This window comes from Plectropomus leopardus, chromosome 15, assembly GCF_026936395.1.
Source record: "Plectropomus leopardus strain MGB_pleo_1.0 chromosome 15, ASM2693639v1, whole genome shotgun sequence".
In the NCBI taxonomy this organism is placed as follows: domain Eukaryota; kingdom Metazoa; phylum Chordata; class Actinopteri; order Perciformes; family Serranidae; genus Plectropomus; species Plectropomus leopardus.
The window spans coordinates 32,764,932-32,788,237 of NC_142190.1; the positions used below are offsets into that span (position 1 = coordinate 32,764,932).

The window sequence follows — 23,306 nt, forward strand, 5'->3', positions numbered from 1 at the left end:
CAGGGGGATACTCTTCCTGAAGTCTCTTTCATTATTTCCATGTAAAAGTATTTTCATTATCCAAATTAAGGAGTCATATGCTGTGCAGATTTCTGATTTTGGGCCATATAAATAGGACTTGATCTTGCTTTATTTGAATGATCAAGAATAAAAAAAAGAAAAGAATACCAAAAGAGGTAAGAAAGCAAGTTTAAAAGAGCTGTCTCGAAGAATGTGCAGTGAATTTGGCTATTTCAGATGCTCTGCTCGGGAATGGCTGAAAGCTATTTAACTCTGCTGGGAGGTGAGTTCATGCAAGGTTGAGCACAGCCAACTTCAAAGTGCCCAGGCAATAAAGCTTGTAAAATAATTCAACACATACTTCAAGCCACCATTCTATGTGAATCAGGTATTCAAGAAGTTTTAGATGAAGGAAAAAATGTTAAACATTTAAGTCACATTATGCTGAAAATCCAACCTTTACATCTCAGAGTGCTTTCACACTCACCATTTGGTTCGGTTAAAATTAACTCAGGTCTGTTTGCAGTTAATAGGGTTTGTTTGGGCTGTCAATCAAACCCATGTGTGAACCAAACAACCAGACTGAGACCGCATGAAAAGGTGAGTCTTGCTCCGTTTCCAATACAACTCTGGTACAGTTCGTTTTTGGTGGGGAAGAAAACCATGGGAGTTTATGATAGTAGATAAGTGATTTTAGCAGTATTTCTGTAGTTAAACCTATAATAAATCTGATCTGCTGATTGTACATCGGCACAGAAGCACCAGCAGCATGAGCAAGCTTTTACATTATTAATGCAGTTATTAATCCAGTCAGATGGCTCTGCTGAGCGAAGTCTTTCAAAAGTGTAACCCGTGTGACTTTTCCTTCTCTCTCTCTGCGTTGTGTTCTGGGTTGGTATAATCATGTGACAGGAAGGAGCACTGGGTCTCTGGCTCTTTACTGTGGTACAACAGAATGACATAAGTGACCTGTATGTGTGCAGTGACGGTGGTTCAGCTCATACCTCTCCCCTGACCAACCCTCACGGTCCCTCAGATCCGCCTCCGCAAATCTCCTCTCCACCCAGAAATCTATCCTCTGCACTTTTGGGGACAAAGCCTTCTCCAGGGCTGCTCCCAGGCTTTGGAACTCCCTCCCCCAAGAGATCCATGACTCTGAGTTCCTCGCTGTCTTTCAGTCCCCCCTCAAAACCAATCTCTTCTCCTCTGCCTTTTCCTAGCCACCCCCCCAAACATCCCCCCACCCCGTTTTTTTTGTTTGTTTGTAAAGCGACCTTGAGTTCAAGAAAGGCGCTATATAAATCCAATGTATTGTTATTATTATTACCTCCTCCGGCCATTGAGAAAGGGCTTTTTTGTCAATTCACAGTCCACAAACATTCCATAAATCATTTAAATAATTTAAATAACCATAAAAAAATAGGATTTCATATTTAAATGGTAAATGTAAATGGACTATACTTGTATAGCGCTTTTCTAGTTTTATTGACCACTCAAAGTGCTTTAACACTACATGTCACATTGACTCATTCACACAAACATTCACACACTGGTGGCCGAGGTACAAGGTGCCACCTGTTGCTCAGTAATCATTCACACACTCACACTCCAATGATGCAGCAACGGGAGCAATTTGAGGTTCAGTATCTTTCCCAAGGATACTTCGACAAATGCCCGGAGGAGCTGGGGATCGAACCGCTGACCTTCTGATTAGAGGAAGACCCACTCTACTTCTGAGCCACAGCCACCCGTGAAACATGTGAAACTGATTCTTAAAAAAATTTAACAAACATTTCTTAACGTGACCGCTAAAATAGCTTAACTTTTGATACAATATAAAAACAACACCATTAATCATAAAAATTTCTCCATACCTGTGGTACAACAGAATGACATCAATGAGCTGTGTGTGTACAATGACAGTGGCTGAGCTCATACCTCCAGATAAGAAACAAAATGGCAACATCAAACCGTGAAAGCGACTTCCTTATAATACATCCATGAAGCAAAGCCATTAATTGATAATGAAAGCTAACCTGGCATGCTAGTGTTAGCTCTCAAAATGAAAACTACAAATTAAAACTTACATTAACAAACACAATACTCAAGAGGACTTGTTGTAGCGGAGCTCAGCTTCATGATGGCTCACCTCCAGCCATTCAGGAAGGGGCTTTGACCGGAGCACGCACAGACGTGTCAACGTCATTACACTGGCTGCCGTCACTCACACACATAACTCACAGTACACACAGGCAGGAGATTAAAAAAAAATTCACAGGATCCGACAAAAGGGGGTGATTTGGTGAAATTCACAAGCTGTTAATATTCATCTGCTACATTAAACTTATTAAAACAATAGGACGGGAATGTCTAACTGCTCTCTCTGTCATCAGTGTCACTGCAAAACTCTCTCAGAAGCCATCATATAATGACCTGATTAATGACCTGGCATCAGGTAATGCAGATGTGCATCTCTGTAGAGCCTCCAGCAGCTACTGAAAGACGTCTGTTCTATAGTTCTTCTGTAGTTGAAAATATAGAAAATATGCGCAGAGTATTACTTTTTGTGTTCTTTCTTCTGTTATGAGTGAGCAGAACAACTAAGCAACATGCCTGAGAGCAGTCACATGAGTCATGCGTGTGCCAAGCAGCCAGTCAGACTAGAGGGGAGAAACAAAACCAAAAGTGTCGGACGAAGAGAGGAAGGAGAGTCAGCATCAGGACAAGGCTGACCCGACTTGGACTGAGAGCTGTTCCTCTGACAAGCCTTCTTCTGGCTAATGTCAGGTCGCAGGAGAATAAAGTGGATGAGATGTGATTGAGGCTCACCCAGAAACGGGAAATCAGAGACTGCTCAGTGGACATCTTCACAGAGACATGGTTAACCCCTAACATCCCAGACTCCAAATACAGTAACTGAATGATGCCATCATCAGCAACATGCCCGAGCACCTGGAAGGAATTTTTCATAGTAGCTGCTGATTTGAATCAACTCATCCTTCAACTCCTTCTTTAAGAAATGACTAATAAATCTACCTTCATGAGACTTAGTGAGAAATGACCTGAATATTAACAAGATATTAGTAAAAAGTTTCAAAAAATATGTGAAAAAACATGAAAATTAGCACACACAAAAAAGAAACAAAAACAAAAAACAGAAAATTGCTACAATAAAATAAAAATAATAAATAGAAATAATAATATTAAGAAAAGATTTTTATCCCGTGGCCTAACTTTAAATATATGTTATTATAATAATTATAAATAAAACTTTGTGGAAATTTTTTCTTACTTTTTTTGATAATTTTCTAATAATTCTCTCTGTTATTTAAGCTAATTTTCGGGTAATTTCTTGCCCCATTTGATGAATTTCTGGGCAATTCACTGGACACTGTATGCCAAGTTGCTGATTGCCTTAAAAAATTTTAAAAGCTTGTGAAAGTGTCTGAACATAGGACAAGAAAACTGATGTTGATCCAGATTTCAAAGGGGTTAAAGCAGGATTTTACAACTCTGGAGAGTTATCTAGATGATCATAAAGTAAACAACAAAATTAAGCCATTCTTTTTTGTGTACATTTTCTTTAGGTAATGCAACACCTTTGCTTGCTGACGATGCATTGCATTGGGGCTAAAGATGACATCAGAAGATTTAACTTGTTGGCGGATGACCCTGCGTCTTTTTGCCCCACTTTACCCACGCAGTATTCTCATTTGAATGAAAGAGGAGGCCGCCTCTATACACATGGCACTATCATCAGTCTGAAATCAACCCCAGAGGAGCCATCACATGACACATGAAGACATTCTGTACTTATATACCTTATACTTGGCACTGCTGACCACAAGGCTGCCCTCCCGAAGCCAGCTAACAGAGGGTTTGGGGTTGCCGAAGGCCGTGCAGGTCAAAGTGATGCTGCCCCCCTCCTTGGCCTCTACATACTGAGGTGGCGTATCCGTGAACGTGGGGGGAGCTGAGGAGACAGAGGAGAGGTTTGGAGAAAAAGAGCAAACAAGGATATGTTAAAAATAAAGCATAGGTACAAGAAGGAACAAAGTTACAGACAGATTTAATGTTTTGACTCCATATCAACTGTTGCATACTGTGAGCACCAAATAACTACATTTATCAGAAAATGGCAGGTTTTTCATAACATATTTCTGCAAAACGTAAGCAATATTTTTTGAAATGTCGATAAAACATTATTGTGAGATGACTTCACTGAGTGATGTTCTGCAACTTCTCTGGAGATAACATTCTAAGAAGCATGGCAATGGATGTTCAAAACATTAACAGCTTTATTTCTGTTGCAGCCACCGCACTAGCCGTCATTATTTCTAATCCAAGGCCACGTAGGCGTGTTATGTGAGCGTTAATGGAAAGGCAAGCCCCTTATGTGGCCACATATGAGGGATTTCTGGGAGGTGACAGTCCAAAATTTCACAGAGGAATTGTGGACTCAAAACTTCCAGATGATCCGCTCAACTTTTGAAGAGTTATCTGATGCAATAACAGCTCTTCTAGCTCCTGCTGCATCATGAAGGAGCCAGTTCCTTCTGATAAGCACATAACCATAGCATCATGTGACCTAGAAAAGTGAATAAAGTGTTTTTATCGCAGTTTTGCAAAATAAGGCTCTTTCAAATCGCCTGAACTACCACCTTATGTGAGCGTAAAAACTGATAAATTTAGTTTTTTTCATAACTGACGTCTTTCTATTGGGCCTATTTTATATTTGCAGTTTCAATTGGAGTAATTTGAGGGTTAATGGAAACCCACCAACTGACAACTCTTAAAACAATGCAACTCTAAGCACATGGATTCTTTTGGAGTGTAAATTTATACCTGTGAGGTCAACAGTCATTGCAGATCTCAGTATACCCAACACTCACTGAGCCCAAACACAATATTCCCTCTGTATATTTTTTCTCAAAATATGATCATTTAAAATACAAAAATGACACCAATACTTAATTGGTTGAATCAGGTGTTGTGTGTTGCTCTGTGTATGATTCTTATTCTTCCCAGTATATTGTCCCAAGAGTTTGAAGCTCGACTGGGCCCAATCTGCTGGGTTTGGGCCGGGCTGTAATTTCTCAATATCCTCCTGGTGTGAATCGGGTCCAGTTCTTGCTAATTTAGCAATGTTTGCTTTGCTTTTTTTAATGAAACTGGATGGAACAACAATATAGTGAAGAACAGGGAGAGAAGAAAAAGAGTGTGTGAAAGAGGGATGGTAACGAGAGAAAGAGAGTGGGGGGCTGCAGGGCGGCTTGGCTGGCGATGTTTGCTTCTGCCTCCCCTGCTGTGTGAGAGATAACATGCACCAGAGAACAGTGATCATCATTTAAGCGCTGCATTGCCACAGTGGCAGACGCAAAACCCCTTCTGCCGAACCTGTCGTCCACAAGACAACAGACTACTGAAATAAAAGACGCAAGAAAAGAAGGAGAATGGTGCGTGGAAATACTTCAGCCCTTACCTGGTAATAAATGTTTCAATATTAAAAACTTATCATAAATGGCAAAAATTGGGTTTTTGGGCCTAAAACTGGTGCCATGTTTCAGGCTTGGGTTAGGCTCCGACAGACACCCTGTAGGTTCCATTCTCAGTCCGAAGACTTCAAATACAGCCGTGTTTGCAGTGCATATTCATGAAATACTGCCTTTTGTTCAAATGGCCTATACTGTAAGTAATGACTGCACAGAGCAGCAGTGAAGACAGGTAGTTACTCCAGCTATAGCCAGCCTGTTCTTATTCTGAAGTCATCAAATACAGCTGCTTTGGCAGTGCTTTCAGTGTTAGATCGTAATGACAAAAGCCACCCTTCACGTTTACATGATATGCCGCTGGATGGTTGCAAATGTGGTCAGACAGAGCTTGTTGCCGTGTTACTATATGTGGTGGCACTGCACCTGCCGCAGCAGCATGATTTGCAGACAGGTGGAGTCACTTAAGAGAACCATCGGACGGAACCTGTGGCGTCCAGACAATACGCCACTAGACAGCATCAGGTTGAAAAGATGCCAGTAACAACAATATAAGCAGCACAAAGGTCCCTACAGAGCAGGCAGGAGAGATGTTGGATGGATCCCCAGACTTTAATGCAAGGAGTCAAGTGTTCACTTCTTCTTTGAATGTGATGTTTTGTTTTTGTACACCTTTCCTAATCCTAACCATCTGTGTCAGCATGTATGTTTATTGACACGCTAGCGTTGGTTGCCATGAGCTGTTGTTGCCTAAACGTAACAATGTACAGCGTCATCCCACCATGTGCTTGTGTTGACATTGTAACGGATGGTTGTAGGACCCAGATGCAGTACGCCAACACGCTCGTGCAGTTGGTAATAACGTTTATTTAAACCAACACAGTCAATGCTCAGTTTACAGGCAAAGAGTTTGTTCTTCGGGCAGGAAGCCCTAGCAAAGTCTCTGGGTATCACACGAAGCAAAGGAACGAAGCTTGTACCCACAGTGGCTGGCGAGGAGGAAACCCCGTAGCTCCACGAGCCGTCTCCACGTGCTGGAACGCCGACTGGGATCGAGCAGAGGAATGGTCTGGGACAGGCAGGGGTTCGATAACCAGGAAGTCCGTCCGCGGATGTAACAGCACCGACAGGGATCAGGCAGAAGGAGCGTCTTAGCCAAGCGAAGGAGTCTTTACCAGGAGAGCCGTCAGATTTCCGGAACGCCGAAACTGAACACGTGGTCGAGGACAAAGAGCAGGTAGGTTCACAGGGAGTCAGGCGAGGAGAGCAGGTCAGGAACAGGCAGAGTCGGCAACGGGAGATCTGATAGAGAAACGCTGGAAAGACATGCATAGTGCAGAGGAACAATCTGGCAATGAGTGAGTGAACTGGAGTGTCTTATATACTGCACTGATTGGAGATGAGCTGCAGCTGAGGGGAGAGCAGGCTGCAGCAGTGGGCGTGGTTAACAGGTAGAGCAGAGCAGAGGGAGGGTGAGTGGAAAAGTACTGGCAGCAGGTAAGGAGGAGAAACAGCAGGTCCATGACAGACATCATGGTAGCGGCATCCTAATATGTAAATGGCAGATGCAGAGGGATAATATGTAGACGCAGAAGTCCACTGCGAAGTGGCAACATGTGACGACTTCAGATGAGAACGTGTTGGTGGGTTCATGTAGAGTTGGGTCTGATTTGCATCTTATCTACTAAGAGTGTGCAGATTCAACTCTGACCAAAAAGGAAAAGCTTTAACAAAAACTGAAGAAGACTTCTTCTTATTACACTTTGTGGCAAGCAAACATAAACACACAGCAGTCCGGATGCTGTAATCCCATGAAATCCACGACTATGGGAGAATTTTTTTGTGTAGAAAAATCACGCAACATTGTCACTGGTCAACTGTAATTAGTAAGACAATTCCTTGTTAACCTGTGGTGGTCAAATATTACAAATATACACCTGATTTGCTGGCTCAGTCTCATTATGAGCTGCAAACTAAGCATTGATTGCACACTCTGCAAACACACTGCACAGTGAGTGCGCAGTGCTTTTTAAGAACTGGGCAAAATCCACAAATGAAGACAAAACTGCGCTGCTGGCTAAATCTTTCTGTATTAACACACATAATATAATGTGACGTTTGCCAGGAGACTGTGAGGGAGACTGGTTAACTGTCATAAGTTTGGCTCTTCATGAGCATGCACTGCAACATGGGAAAAAATGCCTCCTTGAAGTTGAAGACAGTTCCATTATCAGGATTTTAATATATCATTTTCACTACTTGTCTCCTGAATTCTTAAAGTTTTTATCTCTTCTGAAGGAAGTGGGGACAAGTCTCTGGAGAGAGGGGCGACTAAAGACCTGACTGTTTTGATGTTAATTTCCTGAAGTACTGGACGTCAGTACATTTCTATGGAGGCTCTCATTACTTGTTTCAATTACGTTAAAGTCAACTTTTTTTTTTTCTTTTCTTCAATACAGAAGTCAATAAATTGTGATCATGCAGTTCTGCTTGGGGTTTGTGTGTTGAAGTGGTGTTGCAATACCTCGACCTCATGTGTGCACGACTCAGATTTGGGCAGCTCATTAGTAGAGACAGGCAGAGAGCAGAGGTCATCACCAGGCGGCTGTATTTGGTACTTGTACTGGAGCAATATTTGGCCAGGTGTATCTATACTTAGACTCCAGTAATATAGTTGTGTACTTTGTCCACTACTGTATAATACTGTCATTATAGGGACTGTGATCTTTTAGTGTTCCAGTATTCATGAAATAATCTTTTTAGCACATGTGTGTATTATTATCTTACAGGCCGTGGCATTTGATATACAAGGGGACTCTGGGATATCAGCTGTTTCACTGCTTTCCTGTCATTCTCTATAAATTCCATAAGTCAGTGATGATAGATGTATAGTGAATGTTTTCTACTTGCATCACACCTTTTCATTGATGTGTCTGCTATGTCCTCATGGTAAACCCAAAAAGAGTACCCAGGGATGAGTCCTAATACCTGGGTAAGCTTTTAAGCATCTCCTGTTCCCTCGTCTGGAACTCAATGGGTTTTTTGAATGGGTTTTTGGTTAAAAGACTGAAATAAGGTCTGTGGTTAACACAAGCTGAAGAGACTTTCACGTTTTGTTCTACGACATAAAATATGTCAGCAAATACCCCGCTGTGGACTTTGAAGCTTTTATGTGTCTCAAAAAAGGCGGTTACTAACAAATGGATGAAAGAGAATACAGAATGTCATCAGACTGAATGCAGCTTTACAGCCTCATAGAGGTGGTTATACTACTGTAGTGTAATTTGTTCATAGCCTAACATAGGCTTTTTGTTTCTGGCAATTGTATTTAGGCTTCACAAATCCTGAAAGTGGTGTTCATTTGTGAAGATTATCTTGCTGAACAAAACCTGTAAATATCACAAACTTTTGTTTGATACAGGGTTAATTTTCTACAATGATCCAAAATCCAATGGGCAGATCCCATAGGTTTTCTAAGGAGGGAACCAGGGCAAAGGTAACTTCTGCATCGGTCAACAGAAAAATGTCACTATGTTTATTATTTGAAGGAGACTCTTTGGTTTTCAATTGGGTTAACATGAAATAATGATGTGGAGAAATGTTACTTTATTTTCTAAGAGTCACTGTAATCTTACAGGCTGTTCTTACTTCTGATGCCTCCTTTGGAAGCCAAGTGCTCATAATAGCAGCAGACTGGCCAATCACAGCTGTTACCAAGAGACCGATCAATAATGCATGTTTGTAAACCTTGACCTGGCTTTGCCTTTTCTGTCTGGTTGGTTGCACAAGTCTCAGGATCCACATTTTTAGATTAGAACCAGCACAGAAAATAAGACTATGGAGGCCAGGTTGCACTGGCATGCCAATGGACTGTTACAGTTGTGACGAATAAACATGAATGACTTTTTACCCCTGCTGCTGTGACACAAACAGAGCATGCTCATGCATTTATTTGCAAAACTCTCACAAGCAGTTCATGAAAGCTTTAATGTTTGAATCCACGTTTGTCTGGAAAAATCCAGTCTCGAAGGGAGCGGCAGGTCTGACATTTTCTGCAGCACCAACAGCAGTTTCTTTAATAAACAGGAGAACTTGTTCTTGTCCTTCATCAAGGACATGAGTTCCTTGAAGTTAGAGTTTATGCTTTTGTCTGACTCTGTATGCCAAATGCCTCCATTTGGCATACAGAGACCAGACCTCAGCTGAATAACAACATACAACTTACAGACAGTACAGAGAAGGCTGAAAAATGAAATGCTTTAATATCTAATGACAAACTCATCTGGGCGAGATAAACTGCAAAATAAATAAATCACCTTGTTTGTTAGGGCTTTCACACTTCCATAAATTGTGCCTCTTCAGTTGTAAAATGCCGGGCATGCTGCATTTTGTAAAAACATTTTTCAAAATCCTCCTTCGCCCAAAGGCTATCTAGATTACGAGGAGGGATGATCATACGAGACAGTTGGCATGTCTTCCTACCACATATACTTAAGCTGTGTTTTCTAACCACCCCACCCCCTGTTTAACCTGATCCACCCCCATTCAACGCACACACACACACACGTTGATATAGTGATTCGATGCAGATTTTGTTCAGTCATAATTCCTGTTTTGATATTCTCAATCTAATCACCTTAGGACTGAAGCTGATCTGCTTACATGTGTAATCCTGTAGCCTCTCAATTGCTAACATGTCATTCCATCTGCAACCATAAACCAGGCCATAGTGCTAATTTCACACCATGTGCTTTGCCACTGAGATGGTGACGATAAGAGCATCAGACCAACATCTAAGAAACAAACAATCAATAATCTTCATTCATTTAATATTTCTAGAAAAAAAGACAAAACTGAAAATGTTGGAATTTATCTGCAGTTGTTGGGGGGTAAAAAAATAAATTTCAAAGACTGATAAAGATCAGCAAACAACAAATATAAAAATATCAATATCTTCTTTTTTGTAAAGGCTAGGCTCAATATTGGACAGGAACTTTTTACTGTAAAATATTATACTTTGCCATTTGCCAAAGTTACATTATTGTCATGTGAACTGCAGTAGTGAGCAGGGACTATTTATATAACTCTCCTCTGTGCTGCATTCAAGGGCACTTTGACTCCTAATAATTGATAGCCAGCTTTCCCAAAGCGCTGCATTCAGATGCTGTGTTGTTATTTAATCAAAGTGAAAAGATAAATAATGGGCAAAAATGATGTTGTGAAAGTTTAAGTATGAATTTTGCCACTAGCTGGCTAATGCATTGCTGAGCTACTCATTTATTCATCTTTTTAAATAAATATTTTTAAAATGTCGATAAAACACAATTGCGAGGGTTATGTGACTTCTCTTGCAATATCATTCAAAGAGGCATGGTGATGGATGTTCAAAACATTAGCAGCTTTATTTCTATCGCAGCCACCACACTAGCTGTTATTTCCAATCCAAGGCCACATAGGCGTGTTATGGAGCCATAATGGAAAGGCGAGCCCTTTATATGTAGGAGCTGTCACGTATGAGGAATTCTGGGAGGTGATAGTCCACGATTTCACAGAGGAATTGTGGATTCAAAACTTATGGATGATCAACTCAACTTTTGAAGAGTTATGTATGCAGTAACACCTCTTGTAGCGCCTGCTGCATCATGAGGGAGCCAGCTCCTACCAACAACCATAGCATTATATGACCTATTGAAGCCAAAAAAGTGTTTCCATTGCAGTTTTGTGAAATATGGCTTTTTTGAATCACCTGAAATACCACCTTATGCAAGGGTAAAAACTTTTTTGCAATAAATGGGAGTTTTTTTCTAAATTGATGTGTTACAATTAGGCTTATTTTTTCATTTCAACTTTCAGTTTGTGCAGTTTCAGGGTGAATGAAAACCTGCCTACTGTAGGAGGCTGCATGACTTATCTTGAGAGTCGAGATCATGACTTTGTAATTTCCTTTTCAGTAACCCATTGATCTGATTTGTCTCTGTTGATACACAATGTTGGACTGGCAAATAGTCAAATAGGTGTTAGCATTCCATTCAGTCATTTTTTAACAGGGCTGAGAATATTCATGCTAAGCTGAACTTTGACCAACCACAGTTCAAGCCCTGCTCACATGCAGTGTTTTTCCGCAGTACAGCATGGTACGGTAAAATGCATTGATGAGCTGTTGGAGGTGTGTTGGTTTGAATGACCAACAGTAAGAGCCTGTAATGCAGCTCTTCACCTCTCCACTGCTTGTATATGTCCTTGTTGCAATGCTCAAATGTGATTCACTGTTTATGTCCATGTCTTGTTGTATAGACAAGTTTTTAGAAATATCCCTGCTATCTAAGTTAGCAAAAAATTTTTAAAAAAGACGCTCCCTATAACTGCAGAACTTTGAATCATCACATCTAAGTTTTATGTAGTTTTAAAATAATCCAGTGGTGGTTGTTTGTATGTCCATGGGTACTTTACAAAACAAATATTGGTAAAAGCCAATGTGCCAATGTTTAATGGTGCCAAAATCTAAACAAATAAAGGCAAAAAAAAAAAAACAGGCTTGAATTGTTTACTCAATGACTCCATGGCAACATTATACTTGCTTTTTGCATCACCAAAGACCCCAACTCCAGTTTCAAAACTAAGGGGCTGTCTACACAGCAGCAGTTCTTGCATGAAACATTAAACTTCTGTTGCAATTTGTTCTTCCATTCACACACCAACAGCATTTGAAAACACAGACTATTGAAACTAATTGGCAAGATCATATGAAGAATGGTGACACCACAGCAGCACTTCACACATGCACATTACATTTTAGACTAATAGCCATGCACAGGTAGGAGGACAACAATAACATCAATGACAGACTACAGAGCTGTGTTTTTGCTGCTGACTCTACTGAGTTTATCAATGCTGTCAGTTCTTGTGCGTGCATTCACCATTGTCTTCTTGTTAGCTTATACTCACCGCTAAATGCAAAGGCGGGTAGTGTTCTTTTGTGGTGTGTCATTACAATGTTACACCGCCAACTACTCTCCAGGCGTGCATACTACAGCTTCTTCAGTTGTTTTTGCAGATCCGTGTACATGATGATCATTCTCACAATGTTAACATATGAATGAGGTTTTTTTTAAACGCACAGGAAAGACTTCTCTGTTTTTATTAGGGCCATTCTCGTCTAAACATGGCCTAAGAGCCTGATAGCAAATAGACAATAGAGAGTCATGTTAGGTGGCAGGGTAACCAGGAAGTGTTGCAGGGCACACTTTTCTCAGGGCAGGGGCCCATTGGTTCACAGACTGGTCACTGTCTGCAATGCTAGCACGTAACACCACAAAGGTGCAGCCTTGATGTGGCTATTCCCTGCTGTGAGGAGGCACTGAATGATCATGTCTGTATGTAGTGGCATGGCACAAACTATGGAAAAATGGCAAAAGTCTTGTGATAGGCAGACAGGGTTTCCCACACACAACAAAACATCTGCCATCATAATTGCACTATTGAAATATATATACCATGCTGTGATTCACTGCACCACACTCTCGGAGCACCGAGCCTGCTGTTTAAACCAGCTTGTTATTGTCATTGCAGAACACCAGGCACATGAAAGTGAATCTTAACCGCTCCTTGTGCTGGGTCTCAAAGTTTGCATTCACTCACTCTGCACTCTGCTTCTTTTCTCATCCAGCAATCTGATCAGTTCTGACCAGATCAACTCATCAATTATCCACCCTGCTGAAGGGTATAAATGACTCATAAGTTTTGTCTGCACTGTGTTCATGGATGCAAAAGGGGCAAAGAATTATTTAAAAAAAAAAGGGATATATGCCCACAAATTTCTAATAAATGTTAACTTTACTGTCGCCACACATAGATTCTGAGTTTGTGGGAAACACAGAGTTTGTGTATCTGCTAAACAGCCCCCCACAAATGGTGTAATCCCATTACCTACTTAAGCTGAATGTACCTAGGTTCAGTTAAGTTTAGGAAAAAGCAAAGTTACATACTTAACATAAAGTCACTCAAGTTACATTTAGGAAAAGAAACATAGTGATGACGTACTCTACCTAAAAGTTCACTTGGTTCACGGGGCACAAAGTCCTGTGTTTGTTTGACCAAATCACCACCCCAAGCTCTGTACGCAAACTTTCCCTCTTAATACTACTTCTTTCTTGACACCCTTATGTGTATTGGTCACATGATGCAGCCCTCCAGATTCTGTGGGTTGTATACAAATTATCTATACTATTTATGTGGAATATTTACTAATTCTGGTGCATTATTTTTTGTGGATAAATACACAAACAGTACATGAGAACAGCCTGCCATGGCACCTGTTCTCCAAAACAAGGTGATCATTATCGATGTCACTGTAGTTTTAATTGGCAGACTGATATTCTCTCCATTTCAGTGACATACTTCTATGTCATATAGTTTGTTTGCTGGTATCACAGTATAATGGTATACAAGAGTATTTAGACATCCTGAAGGTACGTTTTTCAATTGATACAGGCACTCCTCATTCGATTAAACTTATTGTACGTAGTGCATAGAAAGCACCTCCAGAGCTCAGTCTCTACATGATACACTTCTTTAGTGTCACCACAGTCACTCACAACAGGCCACCCCAAATATCAAGCAAGAGGAAGTAAGGCCGACACAATGCATAGGGCCAAATATGATTCTGGGTCCACTGTGTTCTACATCTACATGTAAAATCCTTTTCTATTTAGAAAAACAGGTGCCTTAACCTTAGATTTTGATCATTCTCTTCACGCAGCATTTTGTCTTGGGGGTTTGGACACTCCATTCTGCTTGTTATCCCCACAATATATAGGATAAGCTGTGGCCAGTGGTCAAATGTAAATCCATTTTTAGACCATGAAAAGGAGGGGACACAGTGACATTTTTATCCCCTTTTACTCAGTGACCTAAACCTGTGCTGGAAGTGTGTGTGTGTGTGTGTGTGTGCGTGTGTGTGTGTGTGTGTGTGTGTGTGCGTGTGTGTGTGTGTGTGTGTGTGTGTGTGTGTGTGTGCAAGTGCCAAACTGCTTATAAGAGAGAGAGGAAGAGAATAATGAATAAAGACACCAGCAAAGAAATCAAGAAAGAAAGACAGCAGCAGAGAGGAAGGAGAGAGAGAGGCTCTATTGCAGCATGCAGGCACTGCAGAGTTGTGCTGCAAAACACAGGGATAGTAAGCAGCAGGATGTGCTGAAGCTATTTTAAGGGGAGCAGTTGAACCCTGGGAGATATGAACCTTGCTTCTTCACCTCATGTTGGATTGGGGCCTGATCTGTGAGGGAGAGCGAGGAAAACAGTGGGAGTCTAAATCATTTTAGAAGGTGAAAAAAAGGAGAGGGCAATGCCTCAAGAAGCCAGAAACTGGGATACTGCTCATAGGACTGTGTGAAGTCACAGCATCCTCTTCATCCATCCATGAATCCATATATCCATTCTCTAAACCACTTAGTGGGTAAAAACTGCATATGTCTAACAAAAGCAATAGCTTGAATACAAAAAAATTAAGAGTAAGAGTTACAACCTCATTCCATGCAATAAATGGCCTGGTATTCCTCTTATTCAAGCTCTCTGCTCTACTCTACTCTCCACTCACGCTCTGTCCGGAAGGAGTCTGAGGGTGATATAAGTTCACAGGAATGAAGCAAAGGTGTCAATTTGTAGAGGAAAAGCATCAGCGCGATATAGCACTCTCACCCACAATCTATATGCATCTCACCAGAAATCTATATGCATCGCTTACTCTTCAATGCCAACAAGGCTGAGAGCTAAAGTGCTTGGAGTAATCACTGACAACCACTGATGTTTGACAATGATAGGGAGAGGTGGATTGCAAATGGGGGTCTATAAATAGCAGCAGTGCTGAAGCATGCAGCATGGGTATGCAGCAGGGCCCTGAACCTTAAAGATTCCTTCACTGCAAGTCAAAAAATATTAACCACACTTTAACATAGTGCTGGAAAGACATGCATACTACTAATGCCCAGGAGATGAGAGGTAGGTATTAACTGAATGACGGGAGTCACAGGTAGTGCAGCTAAACCACTAAAGACTGTAAAACATGGACACTCAACTTACGGCCCACAGGCCAAATCTGGTCCCTGACAGGGTGCCAGGTGGCCCCTCTCAATCATTTTCTAATTCACAATAAAGAATACACCACACTAGGAATTGTTTTTGTACTAAATCCTAGAAACGTTAAAATTACTTCTGAACATGCTAAATCCTAGAAATGTCCTGAAATCCTAAATACATACTCAAATCCGAGAAATGTCCTAAAATCCGAGAAATGTCCTAAAATCTTAGAAACATCCTAAAATCTGGAAAATGTCATAAAACCCTAGAGATGTGCTGAGAAATGTCTTAAAATTAAACTGAAATCTGAGAAACATCCTTAAAATGTCCTAAAATCCTAGAAAAATGCATGGGGCTGCTGCATCTGGTCCCGGCCCCCTGTCATCTTACAAAAGTGGCCTCCAAACCAAGCAAGTTGAGCATCCTTGTAAGCAACAACTGGTTCTCTGTGACTGCACACTATCTTCAGCCTGCCTGCACTGTTATTAACCATATCACCAAAAACTCGGGTGTGAGGATGTGAAGCTTGGGTGGATTCATCTAACTTAGATGACATCTCATAGATCAAATTAAACCCCATATAAGTCCAGCCAAAATATAACTTTATAAACTTTCTTTCAGCTCTATTTCACACTGATCATGGGCTCTTAAGGCTTGACCATTCACCTTCTCAATTCTGTGGTCCAAAAAATGTGCATGTTCATGCTCAGTCAACCACCTGACTAACCTGGGCCCGCAAACTCCTGCAAACTTAAGAGTCAAAAGTAAACGTATTATACTCTTCAGTGTTTCCCACAGAATTAGAATGACACGGGTGGGGGGGTCTGAGCTGATAAGATCTATGGATAACAGTAGCAGCTGCTACAAAGGTAACAAAATGCAGACTTTTAAACCCACCGTATCTAGGGGTGGGCGATATGGCAAAAATATAATATCAACATTTTTTTAAGGCAGGATCATGATCACAATTTTATCACGATTCTTTTTCATTTTGTATTTTAAGACTATTGTGCACTGAACAGTACAACCAAGGTAATTTTCCAATTTAACCCCAGATCACTACGTCTGCCCCTGGTAATAATACTGAGTCCTCGGTGCGGGCTGCTGGATGAGACACACAGCGATGCGCTTTAAATACTTCCATCCAAACTCTGACTGAACCTGAAACTAACACAGTGAAGTCTGTGTTAATCTAAAGAAGTCACTTTCCACCTCTGAATATTTGTCTGTTGGTTCATTTAGACACTTTGGTGCTTTGAGGAGAAGCTCAGCTCTGTTTGTCTCTAACTGCGCTGCACTGTCGGGCAATCAGCTGTTTGATCTGTGATAATGAAACGCAGCTCGGTTGTCAAATAATCACTTGTATTCTACAGTCAGTCCTTCACTGCATTACATGATTGTTCAACACCTCTGCTGTGGCAGTGTTTTGGCATGAGATTTGCTTTGGTGTCATGAGAGCATGAGACTGACAGTGAAAGCGTGTGTCACACGCCAGGAGCGTGAGAGTTGACAGCCTTGATATGTTAAAATGCAGAACAATACACTTATAATGTTAAACACAGTCACACAGCAGAGGGGAGCTGCTTGAAGCATTCTTAAAGGTCTACTATGTAGGATTATGCAGCATTTAGCATTGAGGTTGCAGATTGTAACCAGATGAATATATGATAATATATGATACAAAGATACATGTAAAGAGATAAAATGACAAAGCACGCAAAAACATGAATTTCCTTATCTAGAGCCAGTGTTTGATTTGTCCGCTCTGGGCTACTGTAGAAACAAAGAGGACTTGCCTCCATATGTAGATATTAACAGGACATTCTAAAGAAGGCATGTCCAAAGTCAATCGTGGCCCTTGGACTGATTTTTAATCGTCCTTATCATCCACACATTATTGGTTGAAAAGCCAGATCAATTTGCATTTTTTCACCTCAAGTTGGCAGGATGATCACACAGTCTGCAGACATGCACAACTAGGAACTACACAGCTGGACCAGATGTGTTTTCATGAACAGACAACAAACACGCAAATGAACAGTAACTTAACAGAAGACATAGCCACAACAAAGTAGGAGTGTAATAAAATATTAATGTACATGAGTATCATGATTTTATGTATTGTCAAAGAGTGTTTTTTAAAATCAATACATTTTAACGTCCTGACTGGCAGTGCTGTAATTTATCTTCAGTCACATGACTCTGCCTTTCCAACCTAACAACATAGCATGTTACAGGGGCTGTAATACAGATCCTATTGTTCTCATTGCATTAATAAAGTAAACTTGTCAAATTTATGCATATGATGGAGTAGTCTTTATGACAGTTTTCCTTAAAATTAGAGTTCAAAAACCCACAATATCATCATCGCCTACAGTATTGCGATATATCCTGAAATATTGAATCATTACCTGTGTTGTGGTATGTAATCTATTGCCAGATTCTTGCAAAAACAGAGCCCTACAGGAGGAAGACAGCAAACTCATTTTCACTGAAATATGTCACAGCTGTGTTTGTCTCATATTTACAGGATTTAAAAAAAAATAAAACCCATGATGTGAGAAGCAGCTGCCCCCAGGCATTCTCACATGATCTAATCCTGCCCCCATTCAAAAAAGTTTGGACACCTCCGTTCTAAGGTATGAAAAACACAGCGATTCTATTATCAGGTGATTTTAACTAATAAAAACACTGTCAGGAATATAAAATCCAATTTATGCAAATAGATGCCGCTAAATATTACACTTTAAGTGTAATTCTTATAAATTTCATATTTAACATGACCTTGACCAAAACATTTAGATGTCTGTGGTGCATAAAAGATATGCACTTTTATGATCTGTGCTTTGGTGACTCCATGAGTGGTTACAGACACAGATCATTGACTTTGTCACACTCATCCATCAGCTATGCTGCAGAAAACTGCTGCCATCACAGACTGGATAACATGAACTGCTCCTTCCTACCAGCTGAGAGGAGGTGAGGGTTTCCTCCTGTGGAGCCTCATACAGATGACATCAGCAAACAGTGAAGCGGCAGGGACTCCCCAGAGCCCGGGGCCTGCTGACCCTGCCTCCGCTTCACTGCCTCATGTCTCTCCATCAAAGGACCTTTATTTCAGTGAGCGTTTCACAGAGCAATCTTCCTGTGCTTCAGCACCCTCTCCTCACTTGTAAGTGAATCAGGACAATTCTGTAAACCTCAGCTGCTGTCACACAGGACGCTCCCATGCCACCTCCTGCCCTCTATGTGAACCTCCATCTCCTTGGAGATGAGTAAAATTTGACGATAAAGGAGGAATACAGTATGTGAAAGCTTTTTGGCTTGCATCAGAAAGGGCACATTTTAGGCTAGCCCACCATCACTGTTAAAAAGCCAGGATGCTAAGTATGGCTGGCATTGCCATTTGTGTTGACTGGTCACTACTTCACCCCCATTAGCTGTCTTTATAGCTTTAAATATTCAGTGCACCAATCAGTAAAGATGAAGAAACTCACATGTTGCACCATCTTCTTTTTGAGAGGCTGCATCCACTACACATACAGTGCCATGTTATAGGCTGCTATTTTTGAACCAAGCTGGCTTTCAATGTTGTTGGTATACTTTAAGTTTGTTCTCATTTTGACCTCCTACCCAGTGGATGTGCCTGCCACAACCTCATGCACACCACAGACCTATATGTTGGTGTACAGCTTGCAAAAAATGCAAATAAACAGTCCAAAAAAAATCTGTTCTGTAACATTGATTATAACCGCTGTGAAAGAATGAAAAAGTAGTGTTTTATTTCTGTCATTCAAGATGCAATTCCACCTTCGGCCACAGTGTGGGTTGCAATGGCAGAGTGGCGCTTTCCCGGTTTTACTCATTGACTCCACGGGCAGAAAAAAGCAAGTAAATGTAATTTATATAGTATTTGCATACAAAACTGGCAAGGAAAGTAGGTGAATGAGAGAAAGGGCTTCGTCAGTCTCTACCTAATGCAATTCTCAAAGGCCATGTGCATTTTCAGATTGGTTGGGAAACCCATCACTTAGAAAAATGTTTGCAGACAGACAGACAGACAGACAGGTGTATGGACGAACAGAGTCTTTCCTCATACCCGTCTTTACCTGCAGTTTGTGATTTGACTCCACTTGCCAAAAGCTCTAAGCATTTTGGGATTTGTTAAAATACATTTTTCATTACCTCATTATTTCATACACTAAAAATGATTTTGAATGATATACTGACAAACTCCAGTCTCATTTTATTCCCATCAGAGTCAACATAAAAATCCTTCCCTTTTCAGCAAATCTCTGACCAAAGTTAGCATTTTGGAGAAACTAGTAACAAGCCAGCTGTGTCCCATTCAACACCACTGAGTGTCTGACTGATAAAAGTACCGTGGCTCTCATCTGATGCGGCAACATGACACTAAAGGACAGCAGTGGAGTGATGGACATGAAGACAGAGAGAGAAAAGAGGCAGAGCAGGAAGCCGAAGGCCTTTAAACATTTCTGGGAGAGAGAGAAGAGCGAAGGGGAAGTCAAACACAACCAGAGCAACACTGATGAAATTGAGCTAATGTGCCGTGACCATAAAGGCGGGGGGGGGGCAGCACAAGACCGTATCTGGTTTGTCTGTTACCACAGCAACCAGCATCATCACACGCTGTCTGATTAAGTGTCTCTATGAATGCTTGATCTACCAAGTAAAGGCGAGAGCATTCATGCAGTAGCTGGTATGAGACAGCCCTGCTTGTGTGTGTGTGTGTGTGTGTGTGTGTGCATGTGCGTGCATGGGTGCGTGTTTTCACTTGTGTGAGTTCCTTATTTGACACCAAGGTGTTTGTCTGCTGCTCCTCTCCAGAAATACTATCAGTGACAGAGCATAGAGGACTGCTCAGGGACAACTTTGATCATCTTGTAGTTGGATACAGCTACCATGAAGCCAGTGAGACACCACAAGCAATGACCAATAATCAGTGTCAAGGATGCTCTGGACTTAAATATAGGGAACAGTTGATCTTTTGGTTTCTGGACAACAGGCAGGTTTCCATTAACCCTCAAATTACACAAACTGAAATAGTAAATATAAAATCTAACTGGATACACATTAATTTCAAAATAACTCCTGTTTCTCGCTAAAAAGTTTTTAGTTTGAGATAAATTGAAACCTTTTTTCCATAAAGCATTTTCAAACAGATAAACAAGTCTTAGTTATTTCCAATTATGTGTATGTTTTTATCTTTTCTGGCAAAAATAAAAAAATGGGTGGCAGCTTCCTTTGTAACTGACTGTCTTAAATGAGTATACAATATTGGCTTGTAGTGATCGCAGGCCCCTAAACTGAACCAAAACAAATTCGTATCGTGGCAGACTTTGTGATATCAGCAAATATTGTATCGCTGTCCAAAGTATCGATATCGTATATATATGAAACCAGTGATTTACACCCCTAGTTGCTAACATTAATATTAAAGACACCAATAATCAATATACCTGTGTAACAATGCATCAGTCCACATGTGTACAGTTTACAGAAGTGTTTCTCCACCACTGTCTCCTGCACAGAAAAAACAGTATGAGTAGAGCATGCTGGTGGTTCTTACCGTTGACGGTTAGATGCACCCAGCTGCCGTTGTGGAAGGTGTCATACTGCTGCTCCAACATCAGCACCTTACACTCATACCAGCCCTGGTCGTCTGAACGCACATTCTCTATCCGCAGGGAGGACTTGCCATGCAGACTGGCCCGGCCTGGTGGAGAGTGACGGAGATGAGGTGTCAGCAAAAAGGGACGCGGGGAGGTGAGGAGGACGGGCGGATAGAATTTAATGAGGGAAATGAAGGGAAGGAAGGAACAGGTGAGAGGTGAATGAATAAAGAGAAGAGAGAAGAGAAACACCAGATGAATGTTAAAGAGAAAATCAACCTTTGAAAGGTTCAGCTATAAATATGCAGGGATCACAGAGCACACTGCGGCGTGTTAGTGCAAGCGTCTCTGGGTAACATCACGGTGCAGACCTGCTTTTAAACACAGTCACTGACGCACTTTTCAACAAAACATCAGAAGTAAGACAGCGACTGCAGTTATGTATTATTATTATTATTATTATTATTATGAATACAATTATTAGTATAATTATTATTATATGCAGTGAAGTGTGTCACTTAAGCCTCAGTGTGCCTGATATGTCCTCATCTCCATGTGTGTGGCGGTCTATTTTGGAGAGGCACTGAGGCAAGGACAGGTCATTACTTCCTTTGAGGAGTGGGAAGTAGCCAACATGACAACAGAGAAGCCTGAGGGGCACACGGGAAGCACAATCCGTCACAACATATATCTGATTTTGACTTGGTGAGCACAGTGACAGGAATAGCCGTATTTTACTTTAACAGATCAAAAGCTGAAAGAGGGGGATTGATGATGTTGCTGTGGGCAATCTGGCAACTGGATCATAACAGATGGCGACTGGCAATAAAGGCTAAACAAAGGGCTTTCAGGGAGCACACGCCGGCTCAAAACATCAGCAATATCAAAGCCTGACTATCCCTCATTAATCCCCTCGCTCTCCCCTCTCCTCTTCACTTTGTGGGTATTCCTGACTAATTTCTGTTTGCCTTCCTAAATCCTCTCTGCAGTATGACACACCAGGTAAATTCATCAGCTGCACCGGCGGCTGCCTCACTGAGTTTAGGTAGACAGTCAAAGCGATGTTTGTTCCCTAGACTCTCTGTGTGTGTGTGTGTGTGTGTGTGTGTGTGTGTGTGTCCTGGTTAGACTATTTATATATCAGATTATATTTGTCCAGCTTCCAACCATGTCGCTCTCCTCTCTTGGCTGACTGGAAAAAAACTGAGAAAAGACTCTATGTTCCTTATTGAGTTTGAACTATGTGTTTCTTACACATTATCCATGTAGCCCTCACTGTCCACTGCTATGCACCTCCCCTCTGACATCTATATGTTTCTTAGTCTGAGGGGGAACAGTTTGTCCAAACAGCAGTGAACATGATGTACAGCGTGTTTGCATTCACATTATCACCATCACTGCTCTGTGCACATCTTGATCAGGCTGTTGCACTGGATGGGCGGACCTTGTTCAGAGCCGACAGGACACAAGACTCCGATGCAAATTCAAAAAATGCACTGCAGGTTTTGTATGATGCCATCAGCAGCAACATGTCCAAGCAACCAGATGGGATTTTTATAACAGCTGTTGATTTCATAAAACTCATCCTTCAACTCCAAAGATGTAACAGCATCAAGGACAAATTGAGGCTTAATTTTTAAACTTTTTTTAAAAACTTGTTTAAAAAATACATAAATTTACTATCGACCTTCTACAATGACACACGGAAGTCAGATGGCGGGCAGGAAGTGAAGAACACTGGTTGGGAATCATGGGGAATGAAGGTAAGTGCATTCCTTAAAGCCTTAGATGGACCTGCATGCAGCAGCTATGATCACAAAATGTCTAAACACAGCAATATGATCCCTTCACTTTATGGAAAAGTGATTTTTCACACAGGTTGACGGATTTACCAGGAGTAGAGGTGATCCATATCACAAATGACTTCGTCCTGCAGACCTCCTGCTACACGGCGAGTCAAATGAAGGCATACAAGAGTCTTGAAGCTTGTAACTATTTTGTGTGTGTTTGGGTCAACAATATCGAAAATCAGCATTGAATGACTGCTGTCTCGTTTTTGCCTGTGTAAGTATGTTTGCTTGAGAATCACTGTCTTTTCATATTTTTAACT

The 23,306-nt window shown here is 41.2% G+C and overlaps 1 protein-coding gene across 4 annotated transcripts in view; it reads right to left on the reverse strand.

Annotated features, from left to right (window-relative positions):
- The window catches only part of LOC121952593 (protein turtle homolog B-like), a 194,231-nt gene that overhangs the window by 107,352 nt on the left and 63,573 nt on the right, over nucleotides 1–23,306 (reverse strand). For all 4 annotated transcript variants that reach the window (XM_088088353.1, XM_088088352.1, XM_042499364.2 and 1 more), the window contains exons 3-4: nucleotides 21,154–21,300; nucleotides 3,822–3,973 (exon numbers count right to left, since the gene is read on the reverse strand). In XM_088088353.1, the coding sequence (XP_087944479.1) occupies nucleotides 3,822–3,973; nucleotides 21,154–21,300 (299 nt within the window). The remainder of the gene's footprint in view (nucleotides 1–3,821; nucleotides 3,974–21,153; nucleotides 21,301–23,306) is intronic.